General features: G+C 35.7%; 1 protein-coding gene across 4 annotated transcripts; it reads right to left on the bottom strand.

Moving 5' to 3' along the window:
• Positions 1-4,712: 4,712 nt before the first annotated feature.
• LOC147397587 (pyrophosphate-energized membrane proton pump 2) lies at positions 4,713-19,803 on the bottom strand. Of its 4 annotated transcripts, none has more exons than XM_086449372.1 (16): positions 19,635-19,803; positions 19,260-19,342; positions 18,666-18,999; positions 15,450-15,653; positions 13,444-13,595; positions 13,188-13,335; positions 12,958-13,090; positions 11,805-11,977; positions 10,414-10,534; positions 9,528-9,715; positions 8,872-9,309; positions 8,581-8,745; positions 8,332-8,487; positions 8,096-8,207; positions 6,270-6,489; positions 4,713-4,979 (listed from the first exon to the last, which is right to left on the bottom strand). In XM_086449372.1, exons 3-16 carry the CDS (start codon positions 18,756-18,758, stop codon positions 4,880-4,882), a joined length of 2,403 nt encoding a protein of 800 aa, XP_086305498.1. In that variant the 5' UTR covers positions 18,759-18,999; positions 19,260-19,342; positions 19,635-19,803; the 3' UTR covers positions 4,713-4,879. The 4 variants fall into 4 exon arrangements, with proteins under 4 accessions (XP_086305498.1, XP_086305497.1, XP_086305496.1 ...); XM_086449371.1 differs by having other exon boundaries at positions 19,260-19,336; XM_086449370.1 differs by lacking the exon at positions 19,260-19,342.
• Between the last annotated feature and the right edge of the window lie 223 nt (positions 19,804-20,026).

Raw genomic sequence — 20,026 nt, 5'->3', positions numbered from 1 at the left:
CCTATCGGAACTTTTCTCCTATTTGGTAGCTGACGTAGCATGTGATGTACATTTGAAACGCACCAACCACTCCATTTGTCGAAGAGTCGTGATAACATGACTTACCCACATGGCATACTCAATCAACACCTCAATCGTGATAGGCTCGAAAATTGTAGATCTACTCTCCTCAAGATATAAAATCATACCTTTTTACGGAGAGTCGTAGTTTTGTATCCCGAGAAAAGTAAATTTACGATTCCTGAGCCTATCACGTTAGAGGTATAGATCAGTATGCCATGTGGGTAAGTCAACTTATCATGATTCCTTGTCAAATTTTCCATATATTTGTGAGAAGGAAAAGTAAAAGTGGTTCGACACCAAAATTTCAATCTAACAAATACCCCCACTTTTACATTTAATCTTAATATAATCAGAGTCATTGTGGTATATAAAAAAATCAAGAAAATTCTTAAAATTACAAAATTATTATTTTACAATATAATCTTTAAGATTTAGCATGCATTGAGAGACGAGGATTAAACCATTCTACACCACCAATTTTGCCACATGGACCTTTCCTTAGAATAAAGTAACTCATTGAATTGCATTAATTGAAAGTATTGAAAGTGTTGTGCAAGGTGACTTGTATTTAGTTTGTGATTGAGATCCCAGTAAATACATTGTTGTGGTCATTGAGCTCACAACCGATGGGTTGTGGAGGATGCAACCACAGGCCCAATTTTATTTTATTTTTAGGATATGATGTTATTATTTCTATTCTAAGGATGTTTATGTTATTAAGTTGAAATATTAGTCTATAAATCTGACCTAGGATTTTTCAATGACTAATGATGATTTGACTCAAAAAATTTCACTCGGTTTGCATGGCAAATGCATAGAATCGTCAATTTTTTTTCCTTGCGTATCCTGAAGAAAAAGATCTATGGTTATGTGCACTTGCCACATCAACCGAGTGAAAATTTTTGAGTCAGAATATCTTGACTATTTTTCAATTAAGAGAACATATTTGAGATAGAAGACAAAGAAGGGTATATCATTTTTATAATCCTTTATTTGTAATAGTAAAGATGATCAATTGCCTCTTGAGGACAGGGATGTATTGCCTAAAGGATGAATTTCATAAACCTTTGTGTTCATGTTTTCTACTTTATTTTGCATGATTTACTTGTCATTTCCTATCATTTTTTTTTACTAGTAGGTTAAAAACTATTTCAATTAAAATAATAAATACATATCCATTCTTATTTATAATTGAGAGAAAAATATTAGTCTCAAACGTAGTTGTCTTTATTGACGAACAGCTTAGACATGAAGATGTTTCCTAGATGTTGAGTTTAGTGATATAAAATCACTTATGTGGGGTATTTTGGGTATGATCATTTCATTAGCTTATGAGAAACAAAAAAAGATCCCTAGATGATAATTATGGTTCATGGAAGGAGATTCCTTTAAAAGAGGTTTTTCTCTTTTGTTAGGGGATGAGAGAAAACATTAATGTTCAGGGTTTTTTAGAGTGGTCTTTACATTGTAATCACGGGCTTGTGACAACAGTAGTGTGATTGATTTCTTATTTGGAATCTTAATAAAATTAGGTGTAGAGATTTGGTATATCTTATGTTGTGGTTATGTTCTTTTCTCTATTCTTTTTATATTACTTGCATTTGCTTTGGAACACATTTCTTGAGGTTTGATTGTAGGAATTGATTACTTTGATATTAAAAGGGATTAATTTCAATAATTGGATTTTCGCGTGTGACTTAGGATCTAGCCACAGCACTAGAGATTTCAAATAATATGGATTCCTAAGACACATATTTGTTAGAGAATAATATACATAAGATACATTGTTAATTGTATGTGCATATCATCATAAATGGTAAGTATTTATGGATGATGATATATTAGTATAAGTCATGATAATATGACTCCCGCACGTGGCATACTCAGAATACTCTCTTGACTCGACATGTGCTAGAACCATAAAATTTATGCATTGAGATACGTATCTACACAAAATCTATGGGGTTGTGTATCTAGAGGCATATAATTTAGGGTTCCAACACATGCCACATCAGGAGAGTATTTTGAGTATGCCACACATAGGGATTACTCTATATATATAAATTCTTATCTTCAATATTAAGAAGTAGCAATGATTGTGATATTATAGTTTAATTCTTTTATTTATAATAAAACTATTTTTTATATCTTAATTGATGTATTCTTCATAAATACAATGCTAAGATTAGTGCAATGATCATCCAAGTTATCAATGAATCACTTTCATCAATGGTATTAAATGTTTTTCCTCTAGTCTACCTTAGTGTTGCTTCAAACGAGAGAGTGATTGTTTTAATTGTGCTGGAATGACATTAAGATGTACATTGATTCACACAATGCTGATGTGGAGGTGTGTGCAGAATTATAGATGCTTTTCACAATTTAGATGAAAAACACTTATGACTGCTTGCACATTCCACGTCAGTAATATGTGAATTGATGTTAGTTTTAATGTCATTTCAGTTGTTTTTTTTCCTTCTTCACGAAGAGAAAAAAATGTTGTCAAACAAGAAAAAATCTATTTGTAGAGACAGTCTTTCCTCTGTCCGTGTGGAGAATCCTAGTAGTTTTATTCTTAGTGGCTATTTTTGAAGTTCTTCCACCACAAGAAAAGGAGAGAAAAGGACATTGGGATCCGGGATTCTCGTTTTACACGTGGCCTATATTCATTGGTTTTCAGTATCACGTCAGAGGACACGGTTTTCCATATTTATTCTTATTTTTATCCTCACGCGACAACTGCCGGTCTTGTGGAGTATAGTTTGATTAACCGAAGTTTGATCCATTGCCCAATTCAAAATGCCACGTGGAAGCTCGTCGGGCTTGTTAGTCTACAGGTACATATTGCAGACGTGACATTTGGTTTTACTGCGATTCTCACATTTCTGACATGCAGGTACGCACATAACCGTAGATACTTTTTACTCGTATTTCGAGAATATAACTGTAGTTACTTTTTCCTTTCCCGAAATATTAATCTTCGTGGTCAGATTCAATAATTTTCTTTAATTAATGGTCTTGACTCTTGACTCTTAAAAAGACGGTTTCTCGTCTCATCTAGAATCTAGACCCGGCAATACCGATTTAAATTGATTTATTAATAATATTTAGAGAGTTATTATTACCACACCAACTTTTGTTACTTCCACACCAATTCTGATATAAATCACCAAAGAATTGCCCAGTGTGTAGCATTAACAAAAGTTAGTGTGGCAAGAAACAATAGCAACTCTCTAATTTATAAGCATTATAAGGGGATTACGAGATGCTAAGTCATAACATTTCTCATATAAAAATATTAATTATTTAAATCATTGAAAAACAAATATTATATATAAAAAATATAAAATCCTACCATAGCGTGGGTGTTATTAACAAGCATCCTGAATGCATCTCATTTTCTACTGAATAGCCCACCAATAAATAATTGGGAGATCATAACACACCCCCTCCCCGCAAAGTGGAATCTCAAAATAGTTTTTTCGCACAACAAAAAATTGATTCATGAAAAATTCAAATTCTATTCGATTTTGGATTGCAAAATTCCAATCTAAAATTCAATAAATGAAAAATATGTGGCATATACTTCATACGAATGTTATTAATTTCATTTCAAAAATTCAAAAATAAAAAACTCAGCTATATGATAGTAGGGTTAATAGTAATGGTCATGATGAAATTGGTGATGGTGATAATGAGGACATTGAGATTATTGTTCCATTGATTTTTTAAATAAGACTCAAGTCAAGGGACAAATCATCAATTTGAAATTGAAGGTGTCATCTCAAATACATGTAAAGGGTTTGTCATTATTAATTTAAAGATAAAAGGGCCATTTGTCATATAAAATCTAGATTCTTCCAAAATTTTGAAGCATAATTGCTTTAAAGTCGACTTGTGTTACACTTCACAACTCACAAGTTTACATTTTGCAACATACAACAATATATAGTAATATTTTTTTTACCACCAAATTTTATAAAAATTCATAAAAACCACAATTTTATTCTTTTCAAACTTAAAATCTGTGAATTAATTAGAATAATTCAATAATCTGGGGAATAAAACTTTTATTGAAAAAAATGAAAAAAATTTCAAGAATTAAACGGGAAATTACTAACAAGGATCTAGCAACCAAAAAATTATTTCCATGCCACTATCTCATTGATTCATTGTACACTGCTGTGTAAACCCTAAATCTCATCCCAAGCCAAGGTCTCGATGAGGAGAAAAATCAAAACTGTCTCGAGTCTCGGCCGTGATGTTCTGAGACGGTCAATGTTTCAAGGACTATTTTGTTCTCACTGAACCATTCTGAGATGGAATGATGAATCTATAGACCATTGATCAAGTGGCCTAACAAATAGGAGTACATGTAAAGCAAACAAGAGTTCAAGATAAACATTAAAAATAAAAAAATAAAAAAGAACATGATTTTCTTACGCCCCCCCCCCCCCCCCTGACGAGGAATGTGCTAGAATCATAGGTTTTTTTTCTCGGGATACACAACTGCACATATTTATGGGGATGTAAAATTGTGTATCCCGCGGGAAAGAAATCTATGATTCTAACCCATGCCACGTCAGGGGGCATATGGGGGCGTATGTAAGAGGGAGCATCAGAAAATCATGACCGTTTTAAACAAAAACTAGGACCCGAATGGGAAGTCATTTTAACATTCAATTATTCATTAATCCAATGGGGTGGGGGCACCCTCAATCTGGATTCCTAGTGTTATGGTTCTGAAATACCTATTGAATCTAAAAATATTAAACCCTTGAAGGGGATAAGATGCCTTGAGATATATAGAGCTCTTTTACAGAAAAACAGGTGCCATAACTAGTGTTATGGTTGCTAGCATCTTGATGAGGACATGAAGTGAAGGCCCTGCAGTGTCTTTGAATGGGTCTCCTACACTGCAACAAAGTAACATGGTGTTGTGTTAGGAACTCCAAATGAATGTGAGAGAAACAAATTTAAGAAAGAGCGAATCTGTGCTCCCAAGTCATTGCCTTTAAGAATACAGCCGTTAGAGAGATGGATATCTTAGATTTAGATTTTCCAGAAAAGGTGGATCATGACTATTTTCTTTTTCTTAAAATGATTCACCAAACAACCTTCAGATTATCCAAAGGATGATTGCCCAAGAAGCTAATGTAGAGTTGCAACAAAAACAAGCACAACTACTTGCTTTGAGCCAAATGTTAGTATTAAATGGAGATAAACAAGCACAACCACAAGAAGTAGAAACTCGAGACATCCATGTGATAATATTTCAATATGTATTTACCTAAAAACATTTAAATATGTATTTTTGTCTTTCTTTTCTTTTTTTATAATTACAAATTTATTATTAGAAATAAAAAGGAGAAAGAATAGTAAAAATATTAGGAAGAAAAGTTCCCCATATGCAGATTTGATTCTAACTACAGCACGTTTGGCCTATGAATTCATTGCCCGTCATGACCATGAGGGCAGAAAGCAACCTAACAACCCAACAATGGTATATAAAGGAAAAGGAGAAAAGATATATTACAAAGAAACTTAAGCATCAAAGGCAAATGGTTTGACCTCATTAAAAAGGGGTCATCATCAAGGTTGGTATTGGGTCCCTTGTCTTTATGGGTCAATGATTCCTCAATTGTGGATCTCACTTGAACCTTGATGTTCTGATATGGTGATGGATGAATCTGTTTATATTGAGGTCAAACAGCCTCCGGACAATAATGTAAGTAATTATACTTGGTAGTAGTTCATAGAAAAAGAGGGCTGCTATTCGCACCCTAACTTTTACTTATTACACCACAATTTAAAATAAAGAAAATAAGTGAAGGTTGGGGTGCCAATATAAGCTCTCTCGTTTTTTTTTGCAAGATTTTTTTTTTTTTTTTTTTGGGCTTTGGATTTTATATGAGCCTGATCATAATTGTAAACAACTACTGAAATTGTTTGAACAAGTGTTATAATGTTTGTAATGTTGAGATTATAACTTGAGCCAAACCTTTGTAATGTTTGAATAGTGTGTTTTAATCTTTAATTGGGGGGTGAAATAATTTAAGAAATTAGGGTGTAATAAGTAAAAGTTGGACTGCCAATAGCAGCTCTCTAGAAAAATTACGAAGACAAAATTGTATATACTTGAGTTTGCATATATGTATATAAATACATACATGCAGATTAATATCAAAAAGAATTTGCTAACTTACGTATCTCCTGTAACCGCAGCCTTGTGACAATCACTCCCCTTGCCTCCCAAAGCTCCAGTCTCTATATACTTCTTTGCGTTATCCCAGGCACCACCAGCGGTATTTAGGAAGAGTGCCATAAGAATACCAGAAACAGTTGCAAACATCAGCATAGCTGCCACGACTTTGGCCCCCAGTAGAGGATGTCCTGTGAAGTGCCCCAATAACCTAAACAGAAAACCTGCAAGCCGAAGATCTTAAATGTTATGAAAATGGCTCACATGTGAGAACAGGCACCCTGAAATGTACCCATGCTAACATAGTTGAAACCAGGACAGTGTTAATCTGAAATGCCACTATGCTAGTTTCGCCTAATCCAAACTTTAATGATAATGATGGAACAACCAAGGTCAGAGTAATGGAATGAGATAGCCATGCTGTTCTACAATCTAATAGTTCATCGCTATGGCAATTGTGGAAAGTTTCTTCAACAACGTACAATACAGAAAAACGAAGGCATGGTCAAAGGTGAGTTTAATCTTCTCTGTTGCAAGCTTCTATAAATTATAATATAAGAACACAGTCATTTATTTGGGGAGACAGAGGACCTCGGTAAGATTTTCAGTTCGTTGACTACGGCGATAGAATTACTTGTTGACTGCAAGACCGAAGTACAAAAGAGATTTAAGGACACATATACCACCAATGATTCAGATGGTGTCTCAATATGACCTTGACTTGTTTTAGGTCAAGTGGTCGTCATAAGGACATTGTCATTAAGACTACACCGATTTCAAAGGTCCTGCCAAACCCCCATCCAAGGCAGATTATTAAAATCAAAAGGATGATTAAACCTAATATTTAGTTTGAGAACAGCAACAATACAAGGGATAATTCCAGCATGGATAGTCGTTTAGTTTTGGAAACTCCATATAGCAATTCATTTTTATTAAAAAGACCACATACATGAAATAGGTGATCGTTCCTTGTTTAATTTATTGATGGCGTTGTCCTTGCTACAAACCAGTATAGAGGAAAGGGTGGCAGTAAATTTTCACAACAGGTCTGGAGACCATCAGTGCTGCCACTATTTAAATTGGTGAAAATAGCACGACCGAAAGTGGCATGTGTTCTCTCCAGGCCATAGATCTGCATGACCATACAATATACGTGGTTCTCTTGCCACTGCTTCTGAAGCTACTCAAAGTAACCCTCGTTGCAGTCTTGAGGAAGGGAGGGAAAGTTGAGGATTATGGATTGAAAATTAAGGGAACAGATGATGTGGGAAGAGACCATGTCTTTTCAGGACCTATCGAAACATGGTTGAGATACAAAGAAGAAGCAAGATATGGTTTTAGCAAGTCAATCCCCCACCACCCACCCACCCAAAGAAAAAAAAACCCACCACCATCGGAAAAAAATGTGTGAAATGACGACAGGTGAGGCAGTTGTTACTTGTGAAGAATGGAAATGTCTGTGCTCAGGTGCTGCAGCTATTGGATTCCCTAGTGAGAATTTTTACGAAATTTTAGTTAATGGGAGACATGTTTTAGATAAAATTGAATGGAGGAACATGATTCGTGACGATGATTTGCATGGAGCTCTTATCTGAAAGACACGTTACTCAGTTAGAGACACAAAAGATTTAAATCTTGTTTCGATGCAACATTTTGGTTGGGAGAAGAACTGAAACGGTCTCGACTGAAACATTCCAAGTCAATTCGAAACGTTCAATATTTCATACTGGTCTCCAGTGAAATTGAAATGTTCACTTGAAACATTCCAAAACATCATGAAACTTTGAACCATGCATACAACCACCATGAAAACAGAGTTGGAAGACTCACCAACCACAATCGGAGTTACAATTGCCAAAGCACCAGGTTTTATCATCTCCCGCAAAGATGCAGATGCCACAATGGCAACACAGCGACCATAATCTGGTTTCTCCTTATAGTCCTAATAAATGCATTTTGAATCAAAATCATGTTGGAATAAGTCTTTGATAATTTACAAGAATTTAAATCAGAAAACTCACACCAGATTATACATCGTACAGTACATAAGAGGGTTACATACTCACCATTATACCTGGCCTCTCAATGAATTGTCTCCTGACTTCATTAACCACCTCTTGAGCAGTGCGACCGACTGCAGAACAGGCCCATGCACTAAATAAAAAGATAAGCATCGAGCCCAACAATCCCCCAACAAAAACTTCTGGAATCGCGATGTCAACCTGAAAATGAATTGTAACTTGGAAGATGAAATACACAAGTGCATCTGGAAACTTGAGAAACTGTTTGAAGGAGGAATTACAGATTTAGCCTACCTGTTCAAAAGGTCTGTGAGCAAATGAAGCTACTTCATCCATATAAGCACTGAATAACAGGAAGGAAGCAAGTGCAGCAGATCCAATAGCAAATCCTTTGGTGGTAGCTTTTGTGGTGTTCCCCACAGCATCAAGAACATCAGTTATCTCCCGAACACTTTCAGGCTGAAAGAGACGCAACAACTTTATGTTAAGCTGATGAAGATCCAAATCCTAGTAACAAAAAGAATGCAGATTTTTCTATATTGATCGAACCAAAATTTTCAAAATAATTTAAATAAAAAGTGTTACCTGCTGACTCATCTCAACAATTCCACCAGCATTATCAGCTATTGGGCCAAACATATCCATGGTAAGAACATAGGCAGCTGTGCTGAGCATCCCCATAGTTGCTACAGCTGTCCCAAACAGGCCACCGGTTGGATTTCCAGTTTCGTCTACCAGTCCTGAAGTGCGACCCAACCAGAAAGCTGAAACAATAGATACGCTTATAACAAGAACTGGGAGAGCAGTTGATTCCAAACCCAAACTGATGCCCGCAATTATGTTTGTTCCATGCCCTGTAGAGCTGGAAAGGGCTAATGTGCGGACAGGCTCATGCTTGTAATCTGTGTAATACTTTGAGATCCAGACAAAAGCATATGCCGTCATGATTCCAACCAAGCCGCATAAGGCGAAGTTCATCCATGCTGAAGGTGCTTGCTTGGTATAAAGAAGCCAACGAGTAGACTGTAAATTAATCCAAATAATGAACAACAAAAAAAAATAGCATCAGAATGAAGATAATTATAAGCAACACCATTATTGGTTCACAGTTAAGCTGAAAGAAGAATGGAGGAAAAAACATTATGTATATTGAACTCAACAAGAAGAAAGGGAAACACAATACATCAGCAACTACAATCAATGGTTGTATCAACATGTTCCTGCTGTAGATGAAACATTACCGCACCAAATGTTAGAACAGATAAGAATATTGTAATAGAGTAGCCTTTCTGAAGAATTTCCATTGGATCCTCAATGGGAACTTTCACTCCAGATTCACGTGTACCCCTGATTGAAAGTATTCCAATTGAAGATATCACCAGGTCAAAAGAGTGAACAACGAGAGGAAACAAGATGAACCCGGATGGATCTACAGGAAGAAGAGAAATAATTAACATTTGCAGTTGTAGACTGAAGAAAAATACATAAATTTGTTAAATGAAATCATCAATGTAAACGAAAGGTTGAAACAAATATTGGTGATCAAAACAAACTGCTCAATCAGAAACTTGAGACCAAGCTTAGCTCATACGATGCCATATGCAAAATGTGAGAGCACATGAAGCATTTTTTGGAAAATTCCATTAAAATACATAGTTCCCACACCACCAAGTAGATACCACTCGTAAATGACTTTTCATGCCATGCAACAACGTAGTTATCAGAGGAGTTTTATTCAACAAAGCCCCACTTTCACCATTTTTATTTTAGGGGAAAAAAAGAAAGAAAAGAATTGTACGTTGGATTGATAGTGTGCACAAAATCCACACAATGTAAATTATTTACTACATAAAATAATGGTTAAGGACCTATAACAAGCAGCGATGTAGAAATAAAATAGTGACTTGCTCCACACACACATGAAGCATGTGGAGTAACACCATGAAATATTTTCAAACAATAGGCATGGAGCAAGACTCTTAATGACCGATACGTAAAACTAAAATAACACCATGCATAAATTATATCATTATAATATTATAATCTACAGTGTCGAAACATGAAATGATGTTGCAAGCAATAGATATTGATTTAAAACTTCAAATAACAGATAAGCGTAGTGCTTGCCTTCAATTTTGCAACGTTGAGCCATCGTTCCTCCAAGTATCATAGCGCTGATTATTTCTGCAGCGATACTCTCAAAGAGATCCGCACCTCGAGCTGCACAATCACCTACGTTGTCTCCAACCTTCCAAATTACAATAAGAACATTACTTGTCTCATTAGAACCTACAGTTGAACTCAGAATAAAAATATAAGTAGAGCATAGCTATTACAGAAAGTCAGTGGGAGTACAATATCAAAAGTTGCACTCGTCAATCAGGACCATTTGTCATGTGTTTAATATCATCATCATCATCGAAGTCTTATCACAAAGATTTGGGGTTGGATAAACAAATCCTATTCCTCTATTCAATTCTGTCCAGAACCACGTCTTCTGTTATTAAAATTTGAAAGTTCAGTTCTGTATGTTCAAGATAACCATATTATGTTTGTTGAAACAAAAGAACTAGCTGTTGCTAATTGGGAAAAACAAATCAGAATTGAACTTGTGAAGAAAATTGGGAATGAGATGGTTCACAGAAAGATGGGGCAAGAATTCGCACGAAAACTACCAAAATGTTATAATAATAATAAAAAACTACTAAAACCCTCTATATGGCATTGGCATGGTGAAAAGAAAATTTCAAATACCGATTTGGTGGGCACAAGGAATACGGGTTGTATAACACAATCGAAGTCTGAAGGAAATAATGGCAAATCCATATATGTGCCAATACAAAAGTACGAAATAAGTAGAAAAATGACTTAAGTTCAACAACTCTATAGTTGTGAGTACGCCAGCATTACCATCGTATCTCTCCTCCATATGACCTCTCATAAAAAAAGCCCATCCTCTTCTAGCCAGAGTTCCAAGAGGTAACCAGACTCCACCACTCTAATGTATATGCATGTCTGAGTGAGACTCATTCTCAATCCAACCACTTGGTAATCAGTATCAATCCATAAATTTCAACTAAGATTTTAAATTTTTGTTTCTTCAAATCATATTTGTCTCGCATACAATCTGGTATTGAAGGATGATCATCTATGCGTTGTCCCAAATATTGGGGTCGGCAACATGATTCCTATTTTCCAACTCAACTCTATCTTGAGCCGTATCTTTGGTCAAGGGACAGTTCAGTAATGAAGCAATGTGGAATTAAATTTTTAACTCCAATAAGTTTCAAGTGAGGCGGTGATAGCCTCACATAAAATCATTCAGCGAACAATTGGAATAGAGAGATAAATCTAAAAGCCAAAAAAGCAGTTGGTCTAGCAGCAGCATATTTCTCCTTGGCATGTATATTCCAAGATAAGGTCATGAACAGGTTCTTAATGAAGAAACATTAAATGACCGTATTGGAAACAGCAATCTGAAGTGCTAGATTTAACCATAAAGGAAAACGTTAAAATACCAAATCTGCAATGACTGCAGGATTTCGAGGATCATCTTCAGGTATTCCCTGCTCTACTTTCCCAACAAGGTCAGCTCCAACATCGGCTGCTTTAGTGTAGATTCCACCACCCAACTGAGCAAAAAGGGCGACAAACGATGCTCCAAAACCGTAGCCCACCAGGAGAAGAGGCACTACAAAAATACATAAAGGTCAAACAACACATCATAGAGACCAGAATGACAGTTGATTATAAAAACTCAATCACTACACACTTTGAAGATAGTCCGACATCGACAAACTAGAAAATGGGTAGTGGAACATGAGCTTAAGTAAAGACAACAAGCAGCAACATGCAAAAAAAAAACTCAGAAGTACAGGGATGTATAGAAGAAAGCAAACAATAAAAAAACTTTCATAAATGCCTAGGTGAGTCCAGGTGTTACACCTGGCTAAGGCTCAAGGCACTCTCCTGGTAACACCATGCCAACATAAGGAAATGTCCACTATTCTCACCATGTCGAGGGTTGTCATTGCCAATCCAGATAGCCCATGGGATGAAGGGGGCCCTCTGAGTCGGCCACATGGATATTTTCCTTGTGCAAGTAAGACCCATAAACTGCCATGTTCCCCCCGTGGATAACAGCCTTCAATATTTAAAATTTTAATTAGACAAAAAAGGAAGAAAACCCTGCATCTTTTCACCATGTGGCCAAGGGTTATTGGCACTGAAACTGAAACTAGCCACATGGGAGGAGCACAGGTGAAAAAAATGGTGAGGACCCAGGACCACAACCTCATCTGCCACAAGTATGGTGTTTCAACTTTCAACCTCCAAGAAAAATTTAATTATTACTCACAACATAAGCCATACAATAGAAACTAGGATAATCCCCTCATCAGTGTACTTGTACTAAGCAGGTCTCAAGACCCAATTGATTCCTTAGCACTTGAATGTGATCTCTACTCCCTATCAAGCTAGATGATTGGTAGGAACTCGCCCACTAATCCTGTCGACAGAAGGATTCACAGACCTTTTTCAAGAAAGCAAACTCATCTACCCAATAAAAGTTGCATTTTTAAGAAATATGGCATGCAAGGGGTAAAACAATACATATATTATTCCAAGGTGACAGGTCTCATAAGTCAAGGAAGAAAGAAAGTCAATACTCACAGTCAGTAACCTTCATCGAACCTGATGAATCTACCCCCAACAGAACATAAAATATGACATAAAGGATTGCCACTCCAATTACAGCCATGCCAACAACAACAATGGCAGAGAAACCACCAGCCCGAACAGCTACCTGTATATAACATATGACTAAGAAAAAAGAAAAAAAAAACTAGAATACTTTTTGCGGTGGATCTATTCAACAGTCATGTTTTATGTAGACAGAAAACCTGCAATGCCTCTCTTCCAGACCGTCTTGCAGCACTGGAGACTCGAACATTTGCACGAACAGACACCCACATTCCAACATAGCCAGCGATACCTGAACATAAAGCCCCAAGAAGAAAGGCAGCAACAGTAATGTAAGCAGATGCTGACCTGCAACAGTATAGCAAGAACACCAAATACAAGTCAGCAGGAAAATGTTGAATACAAAATCATTTAGGTTAATATTATTATCTAAACACAGTGAATAGTACATGTTACCTCCCAAGACCAGATGATTCTTGTTGCGGAGTTGAGCTGCGAAATAAATAGATGCAGAGGATCACCAATGCTAGTAATAGTGCCATCTTGGAAATAGTCCCATACTGGGTCCTGAAGAATCCTTCTGCTCCATCCCGTATGGCATCTGATATCTGAAAAGTGAATGATAAGCTCAATCAAGTGCTTGTGTGACGCGGGGGGGATTAAACTTTTCATTGTGGCTTTGAAGATATGCAAATGTAGACAAGCAATAAAAATTAGTATGGAAGCTGGATATCATGATTGAATTATATTACATACACAAGCATAAACAAATTAATCTTAATATGGATGAAATAGACTAGATAACTAATAACTAAAAACTAAAAACTAAAAATTTTCACATGCATACCATCTTCGGATCATATGATAAGAAGATATCATTGAATGCTAGATAGGATGTCTTATATAGTACCCAGTGGTTTTGGTAATGAACATAGGTTATGCTTGAGATTTTTATTAAGAACAAAATGATATGGACAAAAAAATAAAATATGAAGAAAAACACAAATTAGGGTTAATTTGCATTGCACTAAACAAATAAAAAGAATGAACCTCACAAAGCGTAGCATCACACCATAAACATTATATCACAAACAATTTCCAGGAAATGACTTCTTGGGTGAATAAAAAACATTCATCTCTTAAAACATTCAAATGAGTACCCTTCCATTGTGTAAAATAAGATAAACCAAAGCATATACATATAGCATGAGCTGGGTTGAAGTCCTTTCTTCTTCTTACTACATCTAAACTCAAAAAGTAGAACCACAGACAATACTTTTTTACCACAAATTCCCTAAAATTATCATTGACTAAAATGAACTTACTAAAGTACAACACGCTAGAAATTGAAGTTCTTGAAAAAAAAAAAAAACATAGCATAAGTCTCATACTTAAAACTAAACTCCATCTGGATACACAATTCTAAACTAATCCAAAATCATAAGACATACAACTAATAAATCATTGGTATTGATAAAAAAAAAAAGTAATATGAGTAGAGGTCAGAGATTTCTGAAAGTTCGGTAACTTCAAGTGCTAACACATATGTAAACCTACTCAAATCTTGGCATTGTCATGACTCCTGTTTTTGGAGACCCATGAAAATACTATTTGAGGTACCATACCATAAGAAAATACCTTTGTCTTCAACTTTCTTCTAGAAAATATTTCTCTCCAACCCCTTTCAAACACTCTTCGGTTAGAAATGGATCTTGTTTGTGATAGAAGCCAAAAACACAAGCTACACTCAACGGCACTACAAGTGGCATCTATAAGGTGAGAATCACTAAAAGAAATTCTATCATTCCATTCTTCCTAATGTCCCAAAATGAAACTGCTTGTTTATCCACTAAAAATCAACTTCATCTCTTAAGAAGACCCAATTCACACCAAAACATTATTAAAACCTTCTTATTTCATTTGTGGTCATTCCATGTGGGTACAGATGACTATTTGTGATCAGAGCAAATTTGTGTCCATGGAAAATCTCATTAAAGAGTAGTAGGAAAAATCAAGTGCGAGTGGCATATACTGAGTATGAACCAGGTTAAGCATGAAAGGAATCAACTAACCAAACATCAAAAAAGTTAACCGAAATCATCAACATCATCTATGCCTTACTTCAAGTATTGGGGTTGGCAACATGAATCGTCTTTCTCCATTCGATTCTATCTTGAGCCACATCTTCAATTAAGATATGTGTCGTGACATGGCAGTTTCAGGCTTTCTTTAGCTTTGTTACAGCCTTTGACTTTCACCAAAGTGCTCTTGGTGATGCCATCATATTCATTGGACTTCATTGTACTCTTAGTCAACTTACCTTTGTCTCCTATTGGATCTAATCCTAAATTCACTCAAATGTACTAAAAAGAAGCGTACTAACAAGCAAGTCATCTAAACAGTAACCTATAGAGCAAATTACGGAAGATAAAACTAGCTCTACATACAAAATTAAGTTTTACCTCGGTCATTTCAGGGGGGCCCTCGTCTTTTGAAAGCACCCATTTAGTGAGATATATAGAAAAAAGGAAGCTAATAATGCAGACAGAGAAGACGAACACAATAATGGGGGAAGTATTTGCTCCAATGTAGCATATAGCTCCAAAACAAAAGAGCGAAAGGACAAAAAGGACACGGACATCAAGTCCCATGAGAATCCGAAACACCTGCAGAACGCAAACAATCAATAATCCCTACAAGAAACATGTAGAACACATGCATATCATGAAATAAATGATAACAAAAATAAACCACAATAAAGAAATGTAGGATAATGTTGCAAAGTTTAAACTTCCTTATTAAAAATCATTTAGCCAGTAACCATTGGATGCCAATTGTCATTGTAGGGGTAGGAAATTCTTTTTGTTCGTTACCCACATCAACAACAAATACCACTCAATCAACAATCCCAAATTTGCTAAGAGAATATGTTTTCCAATTTCTTCATAGTACCTCCATCCAAATCCTTCTCAATCCACCTATCATCCTTTCCTAGCCTTAGCATGCATCAAAGCATTACTCACTAGAGCCATTAATAATCTTTGATGGACATGCCCAAACCACCTCAATTGACCTCTGTCATTTCTTCCCCAATCAGAGATTCTCATAGACTTCCCAAATTAAGTCCTTCCTAGTCTTTCATCCATCCATCTCAATGTCTTCATTTTTTTTGTTGTTGTAAATGTAAGTTTATTCAAAGTGGAGATATATACAAAAGTGTCCAGAAGATCCAGAGAACCTACTATCTGAAAACAATGGCACAACTTTCATAGAGCAAACTAGCAATCTTTGTGGACAAAATCCTCAAATAAGAGATTTAGAAAATCAACCAATTAGATAATAACATTTTGATGATAAGAATGATGCCATTATACAGCATTCCCCTGCCTTCAAAGGTTCCCTTGTTTCTTTCTTTCCAAAGGCCGCTAACAAATTAGTTTTCTATACCATAAAATAGAGCTCTATCGAAATGGTTTCCCTCAAAATAAAAGCCTTTATTTTAAAAGTGGATCTCCACCTAGGAAGAGTTCAAAGGTTATCAGTTAAATGATTTTGTTTTTAGATGGGGTGCCTTAATTTTGTAATTCTTCTTTAGGGTGGCTTGAGGTCGTGTCTTTGTGAGGATCTCTCAAGCTCACCACTATCCTTCCACTCATCTTTTTTCTCTCTTATTAGTATATCCCCATACACTGAGACACACACACACAAAGAAGAAAATAAAGAAACGAAACCTACATCATAAAGTATATTCGGATTATTATTGTTAGATACAATTTTCCATTTTTCCTCGACCACATATCATTCTTGAAGAACATTACATAACACCCTCAAATTGCATCTCCCCTATTGCTGCTATCCCATAATTCAATAGGCACCATCCTCAATTCTTCTTCATGAGTAATTGAACCTATATAATGAAACTAATCACTTTTTTTTCTCACTCATAAATCTTACCCAATATATCACTTTGTGAGCCATCATTGAAGTTAAACTATGTAGTCATGGTCTTCTTCCAAATTTTCTTTTAAACCTTGATTCCCAAAGTATCCCCTTGTACCCAGAGTGTTTTTATTTTTTTGACATGTAAAATTACTTGACACCAAAAAAGAACAAAGTCCAAAAAGAGATCAAGAAAACCAGACCAAATGACCCATAAAAACAAGCAGATACAGGAAAAGGACAATAAGAAAGCCCCCAATATATATTAATCCACTCTTTTATTACAACAAACAGGTTCTCATCTAACCAGAAATCCTCAAAAAGAGACCCTTAAATCATCAAATAACTTGCACCTAGGAAAATAGGCCTAACACGAAGAGAGATACATCAAGAACCAAATTCTTCAACCCTTGGAAAATGCGCCCATTTCTTTCCTACTAAAGGTAACAACAAATCGCAAATGGTGAGAGGCTCTATAGAATTCTTTTCCTTCCTCCAAAGCACAAGGATAACCATTGGACGACAGAACGAAACATAACTTGAAACAGAGAAAAACCATCCCTACATACCCACCAAATTCCTTGATCAACTAAAAGGCTAACCTGAATTGTGCGATTTTTTATTTATTTATTTATTTTTATTTTTTTTTGAGAAGAGAACTGTTGAGATTCTGCTAATGAGATCAGATTCATGCTCAACATAGCTCAACTTTTGCATTTACTTCTTGTCTAGTGACAACAACTAGCAAGGTAATTAATACTTAAATATATTCTCAAGAAAATTCCGTGGTCCTTTGACTTTTAAAAGTGCGCCAGTAGTTAGTACCTACATAAGGCGCACTAGAACACATCCCAACGGTCTTCATCCGTTGAATACATAAAGGTACAATCTTCAAAAATATTCGTATTTTCAATAAGAATAAGCTTCTATCCATGAAAGACATGAACAATATTATTAGGTTATTAAGTGGATAATTTGAGGAGCTTTTTCCTTCTTAAAAATGCTTTAAAAGACCAATCTATACAAGTTTATATTATCTCCTTATCAGCGCTAATGTTGGATTTTTATTTGAAAGGATCTTAATTAGGATATAACAATACAATCAACGGTTTTGTAGCTCTCTTCCTCACCAAGTTGGATAAAGCTAGATTTGATGGAAGTAGTCAAGCGGGAAGTTACAAAAGAAGAGCAGCTAGTTTGGGGAGTGATATCTAATAGTGAATCTTACATGGTAAAGTGAAAGTGTGCATCAAGATTGGATTTAGGAGTGGAATGAGAATTCTCTCATTGCTCCCTCCATGCTCTTTGGGGATGGATGAGGATTTTCCAACTTGTTACCAAATGATTGAATGATGTTCCTTACTTTCACTAATTGTTTCTTGAAATAAATCCTTAATGTCCAAAATGTCATGGGTTATATTTCCCACATGGAAGTGGTCGCTAGATGCTCTAGTTATCTGGGATCATATGCCGACTTATCCACCATGCCACTTTTCTCCTCATAGGTCTCTGTTTGCATCTTATTTTCTGTTTCTCATCTCTAGTCTATTTATGTATGCGCCATGGTTCCATAAACTTCTTCAAAAGAGTCCTAGTTCACTGGGAATAACAGGACCCATTTCTGTGATGCAGTGAAAAAATAAATAATTTCTAAAATAAACAAGAAGCAACATGTTTACTCAAAGGAAGTACAGACCCCAAAGAAGAAATATAGATCAACAAATAAAGTAGAACTTTACCAACGGGGTGTAAGATTTACTATGCATGGCAGGAAAAGTCCTGGGCCTATCTTGATAAGACGCCATTGTTCCATCCTCCAAGTTGTCATCCATCACAACAGCATGGAAGGAATTGACCCTTCGAGCAACGGGGAAAGGGTTGTACTCCCCACCTTGGGGCAAGTCACCCCCTGAACCTGGTCGCTGAATTTTGAATGATTTTAGATTAACCAAAAAAGTGTAAAACTTAAATCACTGTTGTAGGACTTAATCTCATCTAATTGTTGTGAACTTTCCTCTATTTTGTCTTTCAAGAGCTAAAGTCTGGTAGATCCTTCAACACCAACCAACTTCCCTAAAAAATACACGATCATAAAAAATTAAAACCACTGAATATTCATAACCACGAAAAGTGAGATACAAAAATTATCACCAATTGCAGTATAGAGAATCACAGTCCATGAATGAGATTATAGCACAACATAATCAGATTATAGCACAACCTTCAGTGTTTCATTCCAATATCTTGAAATGCCGATACATTTTCGGTGGAAACATACCAAAACAGAATGAAAATTTAAATTATGTGCGTATTCAATCGAAATATACACGCACCCTTACTGAAGAGAGAAGTATTTGCACACAGCACACATGAACTAAATTTCAACGTGGAACAATCTCTTCGATTGACCCTACATCTCATGAACCAAATTACAACCGAGATTACTATAGTTTGAACCAGAGATTCACAAATCAAATGCAAATTCAAGAAATTCTTAATTAATAAGCTAGAAAATTAGAGTAGAGGACCAGTTTCAATCGTTAGAGCATGTAGAACTATGACATTCACATTTTTCGAAGAATTTCCCAATTATATCCAAGGAAACACAAAGATTTAAAGAAAAAAACCTTAGATTTTCAATGTCTCTAAACAGAATTCAAACCTATTATCTCTCACATTCATAAATCAAGATCTTCAAAACTACTTACTCTAAACTTAGGGTTCTAGAGAGAGAAATATCACTTCGTCGACTTCACTCAGCTTTCAAACGAGAGCTTAAAGCTTCGGTAACCGCTGTTAACGAAAGCTCACTTTAGGAGAAACCATTCGCCACCTACCAGAAGTCCAGAACCCGTGTGTTCTATATTCTGGACATATTCGTCATACTGACGTGGCCTTTTCTTGAACGACTAGCGTATCGAGACCGTTGATTTGATCGAAAACTTTTAGACTAAACAAATGGACAAGTCAAGTCCAAAACCAGCTAACATCCACTTAATTTTCATTATTAAATTGATAAAATTTCGAACTTTCGCTCTCTTACCACGTGTATAAATACCATTGGGAGGAAAGTTGCCGCATGGGATAAGTTGATGTGGAA

The sequence above is a fragment of the Akebia trifoliata genome, chromosome 8 (genome assembly GCF_017979445.1).
Source record: "Akebia trifoliata isolate Shusen 1 chromosome 8, ASM1797944v1, whole genome shotgun sequence".
NCBI lineage: Eukaryota > Viridiplantae > Streptophyta > Magnoliopsida > Ranunculales > Lardizabalaceae > Akebia > Akebia trifoliata.
Note: the sequence above shows the minus strand (reverse complement) of the source record. Positions and strands in the feature narration are given on the sequence as shown.